We start from the raw sequence: 19074 nt of genomic DNA, 5'->3' as shown, positions 1-19074 counted from the left end.
CAACCATTCATCAAACATTGTGCATTTCTAGGATATTTGCAATAAATAATTTGTATCTCTGCATATAGGGCAAGTACTAAAATGCAAATATGAAAGGGATCAAAACCTCATACACCCATAAAGTCCCATAACATACACACAGTACACATGTCAGAGTGCAAATGGTCATTTATTCTAACGACACACATTAATGGATATTAAGTACACAACTGCTTTCTTACCTCATCATTAGCCCACTCTGCTGCAGCCTCTTTAAACATGTATGCTCCTTCGTGTTGCTGCATGCCTGCAGTCTCTCGCTGCGTAGCACTCTATGTCCTTTCATACTCACTGTGCTGTGCCCCTCTACTCTGTCGACACATGGGACAGACCCCACCTCCTCGAGACAACCCCCGCTGTCCCACTCTCTGCTTCTGCACTGATCTGACAGTCAGATTGACTGTTTACACAATGCCGTTCTCCTAAATGTGAGGCATCATCCACAACACACTCAGTATCATCGCCTACTGCTGTTTCTGTTAATCACATCAGTGTGTGTCCCGAACAGTAGTTAAATGACGCAGGGAATTATCTTTGAATGGCAGACGTGCATATTGCACGATTACTTGTGTGCATATGCACTCTACATACAGTACCTCCGAACCAAGAGGATGCCATTTTTGACAGAGAATATCTAACCTGAATTCTGTAATTACCACTCGTGACCTTGTTGCCATGCCATTATTGTGGGAAGAGCCTTTGATTCGAATGATCTCTCCCATGCTCACTTTATTGTCTTGCTCATGCATGTAGTTTTAACCCAGTGGGGGAAATCCAGTAGCCTCGTGGCCTAATTCTATTCCCAAGGTTGATTCTAAAATAGACACTGATCCACATACCTTTGGATGCATTTTAAAGTCAGAGTTTAAAGCATAGTCACACATCTGTGCCGTCTCTTTGAGGCTGAGGTAGGGAACTGAAAAGTCCTCCACTGACCATTGCTGAACTAGCAGGACACATGATTTGTTTTAAGCCAGAATTATTGATGTTTGGACATTCTGCCAAAAACACATTGATTCTACTGCCATCCAAAAATATTTGATAAATACAGATCTGCCAAACATATATTTAGAACAAAACACCAACAGTTAAAGACTGATTCTTCATGCCAAGAATTAATTGGCTGTGAATACCACAGCCAATAACAAAGAGAGCAGTTTACCAACTGTCTCTAAAGTTTAGACAGTCAGGCAGTGATGAAGACAGGAACTTCCCAAGGGGTGTGATCAACCCGCTGTCTGATGAGGACACAGGAAAGCACCAACCCAGCCGTAACTAAAGGGACTGGAAAGGAACAATGACAGGCCAAACATATGAGCTCAGTGAGGGACATGGCCAAATTATTGCCGCCTCACACTTGCTATCCTAATTCATTGGGCGGGTTTCTGTTTAGACACACTGTAAAAAAAAAAGTGTAAAATATACGGTGAAATACCGGCAGCTGTGGTTGCCAGAGCTTTTCCGTAAAACATAAAGTGACAATGTATAATACATTACGGTATGCTTTGTAAAAACAGCAGTTCTACTGTAAACCTAATTAAAGTATTTGTTAGTGAAAAACACAGTATAACTGTATAATATATTAAGGTACTTTATTGAAAAGTTAACGGTGAATTACCGGCAGCTGTGGTTGCCAGACCTTTACCGTATAAAATAAAGTGACACCGTATAATACATTACGATAGTTTTTTGCAACCGTAAAATTCACATTTGAGAACTGTTTTTGTTTATGGTAAATTACGATAAAAAAAACGGATATATCATAAACCTGTTTACAGTTATTTGCTTTAGAAATAACAGCTGTTATAAACGGTACATTCCTTTTAAAAACAGCATTCTACTGTAAACCCAATTACAGTCTTTTTCAGTGAAAAACACAGTACAACTGTATAATATGTTACGGTACTTTATTGAAAAGTTCCACTGTCGCTGTGGTTGCCAGAAATTCACCGTAAAAAATAAAGTGACAACATACAAGACATGACAGTATGTTTTGTAAAAACAGCAGTTATACTGTAAACCTAATTACAGTCTTTCTTAGAGATAAACACAGTTCATCTGTATGAGTTACGGTATTTTATTACAAAGTTCAAAGGAAGTTGCCGGCAACTGTGGTTACCGGAATTCCTTTGCAAAAAACATGGTACAACGTATAACAATTGGTTGGCATAGATTTTAGTCAACATTCGCTTATTGTAAATTACAAAGGAAATATCAAATAACACTTTTTGTGAATCAAGATACAAACCATCGTTGATAAACCTTAAGAAACTAACATTCTCTGTGAAAAACAGGTTGAACTGATCCAATAACATGTGCAGGTCATCCTCCAACAAGACAAAGTCAGCAGGGATTGGGGTCCAGCTGGGAATGTGGACAGTCAGGACGAGACACAGGACGAGACACAGAAACAAAGCTGCACGAGCAAAGGGGAAGAGGGTAAAAACAAGGCATGGCACTGCTGGAATGAAGGGTGATAAGTGTTGTGTATCATTCCTACTTATCATGGCCATGTGAGCAGATAAAGCCCCCTAGTTGATTTGACTTTTAAGCTTGATCACATGTCTCCACTGTTGGACCTAAAACACAGGTCCAACAGTGTCACACTTCCTCTTCAACATTTGTAATCTTTATGCATTTGTAAATGCTATTCCAAATGTACCGATTGTATTTACGAGTGTATTCCTTTTAAGGGTTAAAAGGGTAAACCCACAGACAAAATCACAACCAGTCACAAATACACATAGAGGATTTTGGATATCATTTGGAGGAAGGAAGCTCATATGAATATTAGGGAAATAAAGCAAATGTCACGCTGAAGGAAAGGAATCAAACATGTCCTTTTCGCCTCAGTGCTACCTGTCACGATCTTAGTTAAGTTTTTTTCGTGTTTTATTTTGAAATTCCTTTGCTTTTGTTGAATCTTCCTGTGTTTACCCTGTTCCTCTATCTCTGTTTAGGTATACAATAGTCCTGTTTTATCGCGTGTGCGCGTGGGCGTTTTACCTGGTTATATTGAGTTCTGGTTTGACTTTTGGACTTTCGGTGTCCTATTTTTCTGTCCTAACTGCTGTGTAAGTTTTGTTTTGGCCAATACAATCTCCGTCTATCATCCTACTGCTCCACGTTTCCGTCTTTTCACGGGGGTCCTTCCCCGTCGGTGAGACGAGAACTTTTATTGATGGATAAGTGAGCCTAAAAACTAAAATGTGCTTTATAAACGCGATAATCTCATCCATACGCGCCAAAAAAACTCCCCATGGAAAAAGTGGGCTGGTCTTGAGCCTGAAATTCCCAGGCTGAAAAGTGGCCCTGGGTCTCATGGCATGTTGTTAAGAATGACCATTTTCTCATGCATTACCTCATGTCAGCATTTTTGGATTGTGAATTATGTGATGTTGAATAAAAAAACAAGGCTGTTCCATAAAACCTGAACCTATTACCTAAATTGCTTTCAAAATAAATACATGTACTAGTCATATAAGGTCTTCATTTATTCATTAAGGCATTATTTTGAAATGCATTACAGCAACTGGACCATCAGGGCTCCAGGTGAGGTCTTACATTGGTTCTGTGTTGAGGTGTATTATCATGGCTGACAGTGTAAACATTGTCTACCCATTTTAAGTGAATTATTATTATGTTAAAACATGAATGTGCAAACTAGGCTACGTTCTCTTTGCTCTTTAGGGAACAGTTAGTTGGAGTGACCGTCATGAAGTGAGTGCAGAGTCCTGGACATGAGGAGTGAACCATACCAGCCTGACCTTAAACTCATCAGAGTACAGCAACTTCAGCACAAGAGGTTACGATTTCAGGCAAAGTGGTACAGTCAGTATCTGTTGCTGCATTATAGCCCTACCTTGAAAAAGGTACTTTGTTTTGAGTGTGTCAAAGCATTATCATCAAAAAAAGACTACTTTGGGAAAAAAGAATGACCCAGCCTTCTGCCTAAATGGTTTTAGTAATTGAAAAAATCGAGGGCAAGTATATATATATAGGCATTTTAGCAGAACTTTTCTTATTATTTATTTGGTGCAGAATACTGTTTTGTATTTAAACTAAGGTTTTATTACTGTAATTATGTTTAAATCAGTCCCAAGTTACACAAATGTTAAACATCATCGTTAATGCACGCAGCTCACCATAGCGAGTGTTGCCTGTGCAATCACGTATTTGATTTCGGTAGATGAAGAATAAAAGGCAGTCGGTCTTAGAATATATTGTAAACATATTACTTTATTGCAAGGTTACTTACTATATTACATATAGTCTGGTCTATAACAGCTCGCTAAAGATAACTTAGTCACTGGCGTCAATGTTGTTTGCTGCCAATCCCGTGCATCTGGCGTATAGAAAGTATTCAGTCATAATCCTCGCGATACCTACGCTTCCTGAAGGCAACGCAGCCTTCTCTGTCACTCATGATACCACGCCCCTGTACTTGATACCACGCATGTTGGCTGCATAATGTTGCCCATGGTGAAAATTAAGTTGACGCCCCTGATACTGGTTAGACTGGGTGGTCTTCTGAGTGGTGTTGGTTTGCAGAGCACTATTTATGTCCGTAGGAAGGCAGCAATCGTCCCAGGCTTCGACTCTCAGACATCTGAAGGCAACACGCATCCGAGGAAGAAGGAAGGGAAGGGGAAACAACGACTTTGTAGCCTCGCTGACCTTAACATGTGGTCAATCATGTGCGTTGAAAAGCGCCCTGGCGGCCATTAATTAGTTAACATTAGAGCATCACTGGAAACAAATGAACTCAGGTTAGTAGCTAGCTCAGCCAGAAGAAAGGATACAATTACAGCCCGATGGGACGACATTTCATTAGTCGCTAATTAACTTGGCGAAGGCGTTTTTTGTTATCATACATTTGAATGTTATGTTCGTACGCTATGGAGCCACATCCAGGCCAATAGTTTTGTTCATTTGAAAAAAGTTTTGGTCTTGAACATTAAACAATTCAACAATGTATTCGAAATAAAAATAAGTTTATGAAAAGTTGTATTGGTTTAAATATAATTTAGATTCAGTTGTGTGTTTTTTTTCCAATAAAATATTTGTTTTCATTTTTCAGTAGCATATTTTATATTTTCAACTTTCAATCTTTTTTCTTACAGTTTCGAATCTTATTGTTTCAGACAGGCGGTGATCTGGTGTGGTTTCAAGCGAGTGAGCTAACGGAGAAGGCTGAGGACCTGCCTCAACTACGTTGCCTTCAGGAAGCGTAGGTACCGCGACAATGATGGTTCAATACTTTATATACGACTGATTCACGGGATTGGCAGTAAACTAAATTGACGCCAGTGACTAAGTTATGTTTAGCGAGCTGTTTCAGACCAGACTTTGCATGACTCGCAGTAAAAGAGCAATCAATTCCAGGTTGTGACGGTCACAAATAACACTGTAATATCCGACGTTTCCCACACCACTGTGAACATAGCGTACTGTTGTCGGATGTGTGAGATGAACTGGTCCTGAATGATCTGGTTTATTATGTTTGCGTGAGGAAGATGTGCCGCTGAGCCTCTCTTTCATATTATGTTTAAAGACTATAAACAGATCAGTTGGTTGTAAACTTCACTACCAGACCGTGATGCTGTGGTGGAGACGCAGAGGACACGTAGTGAGGACACTTAGCGAGGACACTTAGCCAGAGTGAACGACAAAGTTGGTGGTAGGTGCCGATGTCTATTAAAAACACTCGCGTCAATAACTCCTTTACAACACGCTTTTATCCGTCATATATTTGAATTATCTTTATTAATCTGATGTCAAGTTGACGCCTGTCTATGCATTCATACAAATATATCAAACACGTAGAGATGACGGTCAGCTGTGGGAGCTGTGATCCGCACATATTAACGTGTGATACACTGCTGTTTCACAATGTAATGTTTTATATTAAAGACTATAGACTTTCATCTCTATCATCATAACCATGTGTGCAGCACACATTCATCCAGATTAAACATGGCTGTCATGTGACGATAAGGACCTTCAGTGAATCATTACATCGTTTTGAAACATTGTGGTGCAGCGGCTTGCTGGAGCATTCATTTAGGATTTCGACAGCATTATCAAGAAAAGTTATCCATCTGACTGGCGACCAAAATCAGTGGACACACGGTTCCCATTAAGGTTCGCCTGCACTACTGCTGAGTTTAGAAGAAACTAAAGGATTCACACAGTACTATTAATGTTACCCTCACATTAGTAAATATTAATGTTATTGCGCGTAGCTCACTATAGCGAGTGACCTCAGCAATAACATGTTTAATTTCGGTAGATGATGCAAGAATAAAAGGTCAATTTTGTTTACTGCCAATCCCGTGAATCTGGCGTATATAAAGTATTGAGTGATAATTTCAAGACAACGTAGTTGAAGCAAGTCCTCAGCCTTCTCTGTTATGCTGTTACTCATGATATCAACGTCCCTGTAGTTGAAACCACGCCAGATCCCGGCCAAAAGTCTGGGCCTGAAAAAATAAGGTTGAACATATAAAATAAATTTTATTCGAAGAAAAAAAACATAACTGAATCTAAATTATATTTAAACCAACAAAACATTTCATACACTTATTTTTATTTCGAATACATTGTTGAATTGTTCAACGTTCAAGAGCAAAACTTGAATTTTCAGGTTCAAATCTTTTTTTCAAACTAACATAACTATTGGATTTGGCTCCATATTCGCGTTAACTATTTGTCCTCGATTTTATAAGACAACTTGAATTTGAGAAGACACAACTTAAGTAATGTTTAAATAATGTTGAAAAGCTGCCGTTAATCGGTTCTTTGCTGCAACTATAACGGTAGTTAACAATGTTAGAGCTGTAGTTTGGTTTATCCAGTAACGGAAATGTCTGACTTTAAGCCATTATGTTTATCCATTATGTTACATCGTTGTATTTTTATTTTTTTATTTACACAACTTGATTTTTTTCTCGAGTTGTATGATCAGCGACTGTGAAAAAAAAAAACTATATCACAGCCTTATACAAAGTTTCACTACACATTTTGGTTTACCGTGGGACAATTCCATTCCCTGGTTGATGAGGTGAGTAGCTTTCTCATTGTAATTCACTTGTTTTAATTCTTGTCCTTTTATTTGTAGACCTGCATCAAGCCTGAAAGCAGTCATGTTGGGCAGGGCTGTCATGATGAGCAAAGGCGTCACTGCCCATCGCCTCAGTAAGAATGTAACTTTCTACATGAATGAATTGGCTCCTCCAGTCTCACAATATCAGACCAAAGTCTCCAAGGACCATAAACCCCTCATGCTCATGCTGCCCTGGTTGGGTTCACGTCCTCAAGCTCTGGGCAAATACTGTGAGATCTACTTCCGCACCGGCTATGACGTGCTTGTAGTAGAGAGTGAGGTAAGGACAACGCATACTGTAAATGCATGCAGACAGATTCAGAAAAAATATGCAATAATGCTGATACTATACATAGTCAGAGCTTTGTATCACAACCAGAAATAAATGCTAGTTTTAGCTCACATTAAGCCAACTTCATGAAGATTGACTCAATTGTATTATGATGATTCATCTTGAAATGTTAACAGCATTGCTGTTTGGCTTGTTTACACACCAATAGCCTAGGTTGGCTATTGGTGTGTAAACAAGCCAAACAGCCAGTATTTAACCTCAGACCTATGAGTTATGCAGGACCAGGATATGCTAAATACGATACCTGTTAAACTTGAAAGGCCCCATTACATCTTCTGCTCACTTGCAAGTTTTATTACTTTGTCTCCTGCCGAGCCGGAAGGAGCTGTCAGACACACCATTTTAGTTGCGCATTCATCTAGTCTACTAACGATATCAAAAGTGCATATGTGAGCTTGTTGATTTGCAACGGTTTATGTATGATAAGAGTGTCACAATCCTGGTTGGCTATCAGGTTGTTGACCAGGCAGGAACTATCTTTTACATTGCTGCTTTTATGATTGATTTTTCATCAATGTAAGGACAGAGACAGGACATGACAGGATAGGATAGGATAGGATATTACTTTATTCATCCCCAGGGGGAAATTAAGTGACAAGGATATCTGTAACCTGTGTGATTGCTGACTGTTAAAGTCTATAAAAGGATGCGCCCTGCACTCTGAGTGCCTAAAGCTGATTATGTTTACTCAAGGTGCAAGAGTTCCTGTGGCCTCGCTGGGGTCTCGAGCATGGAAAGAGGTTGCTGGAGTTGCTCCAGAGTGAACCCTTTGTGTCTCGCCCACTTATTGTCCATGCCTTCTCTATCGGTGGCTACACATTTGCTCAGCTGCTGGTACATGTGTCCCAGGACACAAATAAATATCAGGCGCTCATGCAGAGGATCAAAGGCCAAATCTATGATAGCCTTGTGGTGGGTTCAGTGGAGACAATGGCCACAGGTCAGTTCAGCATTGACATTATTAAGACGTTACATTTAATTTAATTTATACATTCATGAGGAGCGCAAATAATGTGTGTTGTTTCTCCTCTCTGCCCAGGTTTAGCTAAGACTGTATTTCCACGTGCGGAGACTCTGGTAAAACAAATAAGCCTGTTATACTTTAACATGTTCAGACGCCAGACGGTGGACTACTTTAACACAAGCATTAATGCTTTTTGGGACTCTCCCATCACTGCTCCTGCGCTGTTCTTCTTTTGCGAGAACGACACATTGAGCGACCCACGAGCCATAGAGGAGCTGATTGATCACTGGCGGAAGCGTGGGATAGACCTCACAGCAAAGAACTGGGAGGACTCGACCCATGCAGGTCACCTAAAGAGGCACCAAGAAGAGTATCTGACCACCCTCGAAATGTTCCTCCACTCACTCCACTTCTCGCCCCTGAAGGCCAAGATGTAAGATGATTTCATTACAACACTAACCATATTCGCGTGACTTGTTTTGTTAGGTCTAAATGTATGTATTAGCATACACTGTGTTGCGATTATCAGAATGGTTACCGATTTAAATTCTTGGCTCACAAATCCTTACAGGCTAACTCATCAGAATGTATTGCAACTAACGACTGAGCCGAACACATCTGTTTAAAAATATTAATATATTAAGTGAAAATGTTCTACGGGTGATGATGTGTGTGTGTGTGTGTGTGTGGGGGGGATTTCCACAACAAATAAAGCAGAAATAGTGGTTATTTCTTCCATGGTGGATGGCAGACATTATAACTGTTTCTATGGAGATAAGCCACGCCCCCCTCTCCTCCTACTGATGGATTGTGCTCTAATGTCATAAAGTAAACATACTAAATTGCTGCTCTGAGGACGTTGCACATTCAAAGTGTGCAGTTTTGCATCGTGACAGTGATCACAGGGAAATGTTGTTTGAGAAACCTGTTGAAACCATAATGGCGGAAACAAAGCTAGGTCGAATTTAAGTTACTTGAATTAAAATGAGGCGCAAGCAAAGTGGTGTGGAGAGACATCCGTCTGAGAAAATGAAGGAGGTGGAGGAAGGGCATTGTGTAGGGAGACCTGAGGGATTTATTGGTTGACTGGGAGCTTCATGAAGCAAAGAATGAAACCGAACCCTACACGGGGTCATTACACGAGTAAGTAAAGGGATGTATGCTACCTTCTCTCCAATACTCGTGAAATATGTTGCACATTGTTTCCAGAAGCCTCTTTCTCTAAGCCAAAACATAATTTGGTCACTGCACAGCCTTATATTTACACAAACGACTGGGGACTGATGGTCTACCACTGCATAGAAGAATGTCTTTTTCCACAGCAAATAACACGTTGACGGTGCTGAACAAAACATAGTCTTGAGACAAAGACAGCCTAGTAGGCGTGTCAGTGGTAAACTTGTATGAATGGCAGTGCTTTTACAAACTATCAAAGTAGTAAGTGACCGGTTAGAATTGTTCTAACCTTTTACAAATTAAGGAGATGTCTGTTATTGAACATGTGCCTATGCTATTGTAAGAATTTGTATCTCATAACTTGAACATTTTTACATTGCTTATTTGTGCAATAAAATTGTTAACAATTCCATGTCAACGTTTTCTATTTTCCATTTCATTTTAGTTTATGTAAGTGATTAGTCATTTTACTTTGTACTTGGTTGTCACATACCTCATTTGTTGGTATTTGTGTAGAACATGTTGTATTTCATGCAATTTAACCTTTACCCTTTGGTATTAAAGTACTATACAATCTATGTACATACGCTCATGAATAAATGAGTAATTAACTGGGAGCAAAAACTTATAAACAAAACGGATCAGGGATGTTCAAAAGGGAAAGAGTAAATAATACTCAAAAGAGCTACCAACTTTTCAAAAAACCTTGGAGTGAGATTTTGTCGGGGGTAACCAAAATGTTGCCGCGCACGCAGCCACACACGTTGGTGGCTCAAATATCAGGAAATTGGAATTAATTTGGCGTTGTGCCCATGTTGTGCGCTGCATCCTGGTGGTTTGTGGGGCCCATAGTCGTTGATAGGGGCGGCCTACTGGAGATGGACGACATTGGTTACATTCTGTGAAGCAAAGACATGGTGGTCCGTCTCCAGGACATGTTGGTTTAAGTAGATGTTATTTCATGCATTCTAGTGGATCTTTGGGTGGTATGCTAAAGATGTGCAATACCTGAACTTATTCCGATTCATGTCCATCTGCTCATGACTTGCAGGGCCTTCTAGACTTGAGCTGAACATTCAACCAGAAAACTATTGTTGGGCCTCAATGACTGTCTATGTACCACAATATAGCCTAATTAATAGACCAGTGTTTAAAATTTGACCAAGGTAGGTTGATTGACATTTTGATTACAATGGTATTCAACTAATTCTTAACTGAAACCTAACCTATATTGTTAATAATTGTATTCTTAAGAGCAAAAAATGACACAAGATTAGTTAGGGAGAAATATTTTTCATTATGAAACAAAAAAGTGCAACAAATAAAGTGCAGTAGCCTTTTTAACCAAAACAATGGTTCAACACATAAATAAATTAACAACAAATTAGGTATCAGAGATCCGAATTTTTTACGATTTGTGGGCAAGGTTGTACTAGCCTGTGGCCTTCTTGGAGGCCTTCATGACCGCTGAGGGGGGCTCCCATCTGAAGCAAGGCTCCAGGTCGGCCATCTTTATGGCCATGATGGAGGACAGGGTGCCATCCAATGCCAGGCTATTTCTGGTCTTTGTTTTATTTAGTCCCACAACTGAAAACACCCTCTCAGCATCCGCATTTGAATGGGGCAACACCAGGACCAGCTTGGCGACGGCAGCAAGCCTCTGAAATTCTTTGGCTCCTGTCACCTATTGAAAATTAACCAAGAACAAAATGGAAAAACATACCATATTTTGTTTTCATTAATACTGTAAGTATACTGTAACAAACTTCAGATACAACATGCATAGTTTGCATCATGTATGACACAATATATGTATGCATCAATAAAAGCAACAGATGTAGTCAAGCCACACCTGCCAAAAAAAATGTATACCTTATGTTTCCTTGTTGCCATTCCAGCCCAGAAGGTGTCCATATCTGTCCATATCGCTCTCTGTCCTGTGTGTTGCTCCTCTGTCTGTTGCCCTGTTGTTTCTATAAATTGTTCTGGCTGTTCTGACAGTGGCTGGTTCTTTAAATAATATAATAAATTAAAGATTTAAAGTTTAAGAGAGTTAACATACCTTAGTCTCTAAGTTTAAGAGAGTTAACATACTCCTCCAGAGTGTCTCTTTGAAAATCTTCTTCTGTTGCTAACTTCGGGACTCTTTGGGATAAATAGGATATATATGCAGCGAATAGGGTTACAGATGCGCTCCTTAGCGCCACCTATCGTCGGGGAGTTTGAAAAGGAACGAAAGCGTCTCGGGGACAGACCTCCCACTCTGCCCAAAATCAGAATTGTTTTTTGCCGTGAGAAATTGGTTGTGTGGCGTGAGTGCGTGTGAAAACATGCAAATGCGTGTGTCACACGGCGAAACCGTTAGTTGGCAGCTCTGTACTCAGGTTGAGAATTAGACACAGCAAACTTTACATCACGCTTTTATCATAGAAACATATCAAACAGGTCTTAGTGGTTTATGTCATGAGCCTCATACAGTTAAACATCTTTATAGCATGCAGGAAATGAACAGGAAACACACGACATGGTGACACAACTGATGGAAATATGGTGGGCGGATGGAGGACAACGTTAAAAAAAGGAGGAAGTGGATATTTTTTAAAGAGAATGGAAACGTCACGTCATGGACGTGTAAATCTCCGGGCCGCTAGGCGGCGTAAGATGCGAGAAGTGTAGGCTAGAGACTATTTCCGTTGAGTTTCCAAGATGGCTGCCCTCATATGTAAACATGCGACCTGATCTGCTCGCTGTTGGTGTTCAAGTTTAGCGCTTCTGTAGCATGTATTCATCGAGCGTGATACCCAGTGTTTAGATATTAACATCCAGTGCGGGATTGTTAACATACAGACGTAAATTTGTGAGTCATAACCGAGCCGGAAAAGGCGACCATTAGCGAGCTAACGGGTAACGTTAGCCGGGCCGCGTAGAGCCATGCCTGCACGGACCTTGTACGTTAGCCCCCTGCCAGCTGCAGCTTCAAATGAACGACTTGAGGAAATATTCTCGGAAATTGGTCCGGTAAAGCAATGCTTCGTGGTCACCGAGAAAGGTAATGTTGTCTCCGTCAGTCATTCCGAAATAATTTAACGAGAACATTTACTCTCACTCGAGGTACGTTATCGTCACTGCTCGACGTTTGGGCCTGTGTCGAAGACACGTTACCAAATAGTTGTAGTACAACGAAAACAGCAATGTAAACAATAACGACCTCCTTTTTATTTATAAACCAGGCTCGGACAAATGTCGGGGGTTTGGCTATGTCACATATTCCATGGAGGAAGACTCACAGCGAGCTTTGAAAGAAGTAAAGCTCTACGACGGACAAAGGCTTTCTGTTACAGTGGCGAAGAGGAAAATTAAGGACAAAAAAAAAACAGGTATGTGTAAAGACATGTCCAACAACTTTGAGAGCTCCCTCGCCATGTCTACTTGATAACCTTGTTCATGTCTTCCATTAAGCGCCTGAAGAGCCCGCTGCAGCACCAAAAGAAAAAGATGCAGCACCAAAAGAAAAAGATGCAGCACCAAAAAAAAAAGATTCTGCACCAAAAAAAAAAGATGCTGCACCAAAAGAAAACGAGCAGAACAAAAGCGTCAAGAAAATCAATCTGAAACCCAGACTCATCATCAGGAATCTGAGTTTTAAGGTACAATATGCTAAATGGTTGTGACGTGCTTCCACTGACGAGCACACTTTGATTCAGTATCTGAATTTCTGTTACATATCTGCTGTTAATCTGGTACACTCCGTGCTTGACCTATAACATATGACGTTGTGTCACACAGTGCTCAGAAGATGACCTGAAACAAATTTTATCCAAGTTTGGAACCGTTCTTGAGGCCAAAATTCCCCTCATGCCAGGTAAAAGTGTTTTTAATTCCTACTGGATGCACAAATATGCCAAATAACATGTTGAATAAGTAGGTTGACTGGTTATTTTCTTGTGTTTTATTTCCTTTCTGTAGATGGAAAGATGCGCGGATTTGCGTTTGTTCTTTTTCAAAATGTCTTGGAGGCAGGGAACGCGCTTCATGCTATGAACCTGAAGGAGATAAAAGGTTAGTGAGTGAGTCACTCACTTTGTTGTGTGAGGAAACACTGTTAATTGTTGACATCTAAATTTGAAAAATTAACTTTTATTTAGGTTGGAACATGATATTTTAAACGTTATTGTTTCCCTCACAGGTCGGCAGGTAGCAATTGACTGGGCTGTGCCTAAGGACAAATTTATCGCCACACAGCCGCCATCAAGTGCAGGTAATATTTAAACTTTTTCATATTTTAATATCCACTACACATTAACAGTGACAAAGCATAGTGTGTCTTAGTAGAAATTAGATTTAATATAGTAATGATTAACACTGTTTTGTTTACATAATAGGAAATAAAATTATAGAAGCAAATACAAAAAAGTCAGGTGCAAAGATTGACACTGAAGACAAGGAAGAAGAAAAGCCACATGCAGCACCTGAAAAGAAAAGGTATGAACCTCAAATATGTACACCTGTAGTAGTGTGCCACCAGGTGTTGAAAACAGGTTTAATTTACCGCTTTATTTTGTTTGGACATTTTTCCACAGAGTCCCTTCCAAACCATCTGTAAAGCAGGTGGAAGAATCCCAATCTGATGATGATGATGATGCTAGCGAGGACCAAGACAGTGAGGAGGAAGAGGAGGATGAAGAAGATGAAGATTCAGACATGGGGGAGGATGAGGATGATATGTCTCAGGAAGAAGAGGACGGCAGTGACGACGATAAGAGTAGCTTTGATTCAAACGATGATGAAGAGGAAGACGAGGACACCGAAGCAGATAAATCGGGTAACAATTCCCTGCTTATGTTTTTCACGTTTTGTATAAATAAAAATCTCTAATGTTGCTTTGACACTGCTCGTCTGCTACTTTTATCTTTAGCTAAAAAGAAAACCTCAAAGAAACTTCTCCCTTCAGATGTGAAGGAGGGCAGAACAATTTTCATCAGGTTTACATTTATTTTCACTACTTACTCTTAAACCTGCTTTTGTTTATTGTACTCTCTTTTGCTCTATTTTTTTAATTCTCAAGTTATCCACCCGTTTGTACTAACTTATTGTGTTATCACCTTCTTTGTTCATCTTTCTCCTGGCTGATGTAGGAACCTTTCCTTTGATACCGAAGAAGACGGTCTTGAGGAAGTTCTGTTAAAATACGGAGAGCTTAACTACATTAAGATTGTTATCCACACAGAAACAGGACATTCAAAAGGTCAGCCATCTGTCCTTGAACGACCAGTCTTCTCTTTTGTTGTTTGAGAACACAGGTCGATTAACGTATCTTGGGTTTGTTGTTTTATCAGGTTGTGCATTTGCTCAGTTCAAGACTAAAGAGGCTGCAGATAAATGCATGGCAGCAGCAGAGGATGAGGCACAGGTAATACATTCTGAATAATTAACGAGATATTCCCTAAATCTGCCTTTTTTTGCAATGAGTTATAATGCTGCTTTGTTGTCACATTGGATTATTTGATGCAGAACGGTGGCATCCGTGTCGATGGCAGAAAGCTGTTCGTTGTGGCCGCAGTGACCAGAGATGACGCTTCCAAGCTGAAAGTGGACAAAGTGAAAGTGGAAACGGGCACCAGGAATATATATTTGGCCAGAGAGGGATGTGAGTAAACCCCTTTCATTCTCTTCTTCTTTGCCATTTGTCAGCTCTGTCATCAGCTCTGCGAGTGACCCTTTCAGCTGACACGGTTACTTGATTTACTGTCAGTATTAAAGGTATCACTTCATGCATATTTGATTGAACATTCATAACATTACATATGAAAACTCTACACCAAGATTAACATTGACTTCGGAAAGCGATGTCTGTCTTGTGTTTTGTAATAGGTTTACTTGTTGCATTTCTTTGCTGAATTGCTCATAAATCAGTTTTTATAATGTGTGATATTCTGACCTCCACACCCAGTGATCCGGGCTGGAACCAAAGCTGCAGAGAGTGTTCCTGAAGCAGAAATGGCGAAAAGAACCAGAGTGAGTTCATTTTTCATTTAGCATTCAAGACTATTCTTACTTGCAGAGTAAATTTAATACACAATTTTTTATCTCACACGCATTAACTTTCTAATTACTTGTATGTTGATGCATATATTTGGTGTTGTCTATTTCCATTAGTTTGAAGAAATAAAGAGGACCAAGCTTCGGGCCTTAAATGTGTTTGTGTCAAAGACTCGTCTGTGTGTCCATAACCTGCCTAAGTCAGTGGACGATAAAAAACTCAGAGCACTCTGCCTCCCAGCAGTACAAGGAGGCACGGGAGTCCGCATCACAGAGGTGAGAACCGATACGGCATTCTGCTCGACCTTTCATGACATATATCAGTGTTATTATAGCCAATACCATTCATTTGCATCTTTGTCAAACCATTCCTGGAAATAGTTTTGTGTAAATAGTAATTATGAATGTGGGCTATCATAAAACACTCTGTGTCCGGTAGGGGGTGTTGTTGTCATTCTTATTCACACTGTGTGTGTGTGTGTGTGTGTGTGTGTATACACAAACCTTCTGTTTCTCCTTTTAGTGCCGAGTGATGTATGACAAGAAGCCAGAGAAGGGTCAGGCGATGGGACAATCATTAGGTTATGGATTTGTCCAGTTCCAGGTCCATGAACATGCTCTCAGCACACTTCGTTACCTTAACAACAACCCTGACATCTTTGGCTCACACAAGGTACATTTCTGCAACAGAGTACTTGAATACAGAGTACACTAAGGGCTGAAAACCTTATCGCCATGTTTTGTCTTTTTTGCCACGGTATTATTTACCTTTTAGACTTCACACTGTATTCATTATTTTGTTGGTCTCACTGGGTTGTATTCTGATTTCATCCTGCAGAGACCTATTGTTGAGTTCTCCCTGGAGGATTCTAGGAAACTCCAAATGAAAGAAATGCGCCAACAAAAAAACAAGGTGCGTTTGTATCCCTTTGTGAGAGTTACACCGAGTTCAAATTGACAGATTTATTTTTCAAAATGTAAAGTAAACCTCTGTGGATATCTTTGCAGGAACAAAGTCTGTCTTTTAAAAGAGCAGCAAAACCTCAGCCCCAGACAGTCGGAGAAGGAAAAGGTCCCAGCAAAGGTGGAAATAAAGCCCAGTCCTCATCAGAGCAGACAATAAACGAGAGCGGTATGAAAATGTTACTTCAGTTTTTACATTATTTTTGCTTTTTTCCAGTAAGAAGTTGGGCATGAGGGTTTAATGCAGATGAGATGGTTTGCTGTTCTCCTGTCACAGCACAGATGCAGTACAGCACACTCGTGCTGTGGAGAAACCATATTACATTTGACACGCTCCATTAAACTCAACTATGGCCTTTTTATTTTTACATCTTTTTACTTCTTTACATTATTTGATTTTCTCTCTGTCCAATTTTCTGTGTTTATCAGCTCCTGTTCAAACCCAGGAGCAACGCAACCGCTATTTTGGCTTCCAGACCAAACCCGAGTTCGAACACGTGAATTTGGAAAACGGAAAGAAACGAAGAAAGATTCTAAACTTTCCATCCCATCGCGGGCCTAAGATCAGGTACAACTTTTTTATTAAACTTTTATTAGTCTTCAGCTGACTATGCACTGTGTCTTAAATTAAGACAGCAAAACAAGTACAGTTTAAAAAAAATTTATTGCTGATGTTAGATCAATCAGAAAATGGTCTTGAACAGTCATGTAAAAGATTGGGTAAACGGACTGTGTGTTAACAATGAGCTGCAGTCACACATTATGAATTGTTGCCCTTAACAGAATGCGTGACAAGGGAAAGCAGCAGGCGCCGCCACCCAAGAAAGCAAAGCCTGGATCCAACAGGAAAGACCGTCAAAGACAACAGATGGAAAAGCCCACACAGCGCAACAACCAGGTTCATAAATATTTAGTTGTATATGCTTATTTGAGGTCTTCACTCATATTCACATAACCTCTTACAGTGAACAATAGCTTTGTCAGATCTCATGTTCTAACTCATTGGCATGGACATTTGGTCAACCTCAAGATACATTTCAGCACGAAGAAAAAAGCTCAGCAATCTCTCATTCCTACTCTAATTAAACTTGCCAAAACCAAATCAAAACAATATAATAAAGACATAACCATGTTAAGATTTAAAAACATGCATCACTTTATCTCAAAGATAGACTGGATTTAAAAACAACTGTTGCACCCAATTTGTGTTTTCCAATAGTTTAGTCTTTATAATTGCAGTAATATCAATTTAGAACAACTTGTTTTTCCTCCTATTTATTTAATATTTATCTATACACTGCTGTACACCGTTGAGCCACATGAGAGAGTCTGCATGTTTGTATTGTTCTGATAAATGTAACTTAAAACATTCAATCTAATATAAAAAGGTGCGCATACTTTCTGTTAGCTATACTGATGAGAGGAATAAAACGAGAACCTATACATTGTGCTTAAATGCATTTATTTGGTCATTTTAACGTGTATGTTTTCAAAAACGCATGCATACAACCAAGTTGTGATTTATCAAACCTATATATCTTTTTGAAATGTCTTTTTTACCTGTTTATGGTAATAGAAGGTGAATATAATGGTCACCAAATGTGCCCGTCTCAGGATTTATAGATAATACCATGGTGACCCATGGTTTGACAATAAGTAAAATAAGTGCTTTACAGGTCTTGTTTTTACTTATTAAAGGTACTCTTTTTGTAATTTGCGCTCACACACACCTTCCTTTGGACCCCATCTCTGCCAGCAGTGTTTATTTCAAGTTTTGAAGCAATAGGTGTTTGGTGACACTTTATCACAGTTGTTCTGTTAACGCCTCTTTTATGTTGTTTGTTTGTTTGTTCCTGAAGGTCAAAACCCCAAAGAAGCATTTCAAGAGAGGGGGTGGGGACCGTTTTGACAGCCTGGTGGAGCAGTACAAGAAGAAACTGATGGGTAACAGTGACAACAGCACCAATGTCAAAAGAAACAAGTGGTTTGATAGTTAGTTTATGTGTGAGAGAAACAATGTGTTAGGATCTTAAGTATTTAAGGCTACTACAACAATCAACATTCTTAAAAACAAGTATAGTGGTTCTCATAAAGTTGTTTTGTGGCTCATTGTACAGTATGTGACGCTTTATGCGTGGAACTGTTCTGTGCCCTAACTTCCTTCATGCTCATCTTGCATTTCTGTAATCCATGTTTTTTACTACTAAAACAAACAGAATAATTATTGTACTTGGCTTTTTATGAAAATATATACAGTAAAAAAAACATGATTTGGTATTTTATTGTCTATACTTAATGTAATGTGATCCATATTTATTGGACTCAGATGTGACGATTCATTATGATGGTTTCAATTGCATACACTGTGTTAAGTTTTAAAAAGGAGTTAATCATAAACCGATAGTTCTGAATAAACACGTTCCGCTCATGAACCTT

At 39.6% G+C, this 19074-nt stretch overlaps 2 protein-coding genes across 7 annotated transcripts; both read left to right on the top strand.

The window, feature by feature from the left end:
- The first annotated feature begins 4488 nt into the window (after window positions 1-4488).
- si:dkey-5i3.5 (uncharacterized protein LOC565091 homolog) lies at window positions 4489-10045 on the top strand. Of its 6 annotated transcripts, none has more exons than XM_034535688.1 (5): window positions 4489-4808; window positions 5184-5269; window positions 7160-7424; window positions 8190-8436; window positions 8536-10045. In XM_034535688.1, exons 3-5 carry the CDS (start codon window positions 7185-7187, stop codon window positions 8895-8897), a joined length of 849 nt encoding a protein of 282 aa, XP_034391579.1. In that variant the 5' UTR covers window positions 4489-4808; window positions 5184-5269; window positions 7160-7184; the 3' UTR covers window positions 8898-10045. The 6 variants fall into 6 exon arrangements, with proteins under 6 accessions (XP_034391579.1, XP_034391580.1, XP_034391582.1 ...); XM_034535689.1 differs by having other exon boundaries at window positions 5184-5273; XM_034535691.1 differs by having other exon boundaries at window positions 5163-5269.
- Window positions 10046-12009: 1964 nt separating this feature from the next.
- On the top strand, window positions 12010-18915 carry rbm28 (RNA binding motif protein 28). Its single transcript, XM_034535564.1, has 20 exons — window positions 12010-12685; window positions 12867-13013; window positions 13096-13283; window positions 13423-13498; window positions 13603-13695; window positions 13823-13894; window positions 14019-14118; window positions 14217-14458; window positions 14552-14618; window positions 14772-14881; window positions 14973-15046; window positions 15148-15283; window positions 15587-15651; window positions 15793-15951; window positions 16199-16348; window positions 16514-16588; window positions 16684-16807; window positions 17068-17206; window positions 17422-17536; window positions 18498-18915. The coding sequence occupies exons 1-20, from the start codon at window positions 12568-12570 to the stop codon at window positions 18633-18635; spliced, it is 2388 nt and encodes a 795-aa protein (XP_034391455.1). The 5' UTR covers window positions 12010-12567; the 3' UTR covers window positions 18636-18915.
- The last annotated feature ends 159 nt before the right edge of the window (window positions 18916-19074 follow it).

The sequence above is a fragment of the Cyclopterus lumpus genome, chromosome 6 (assembly GCF_009769545.1).
Source record: "Cyclopterus lumpus isolate fCycLum1 chromosome 6, fCycLum1.pri, whole genome shotgun sequence".
Lineage (NCBI taxonomy): Eukaryota > Metazoa > Chordata > Actinopteri > Perciformes > Cyclopteridae > Cyclopterus > Cyclopterus lumpus.
This window is presented reverse-complemented; position numbering and strand designations above follow the sequence as displayed.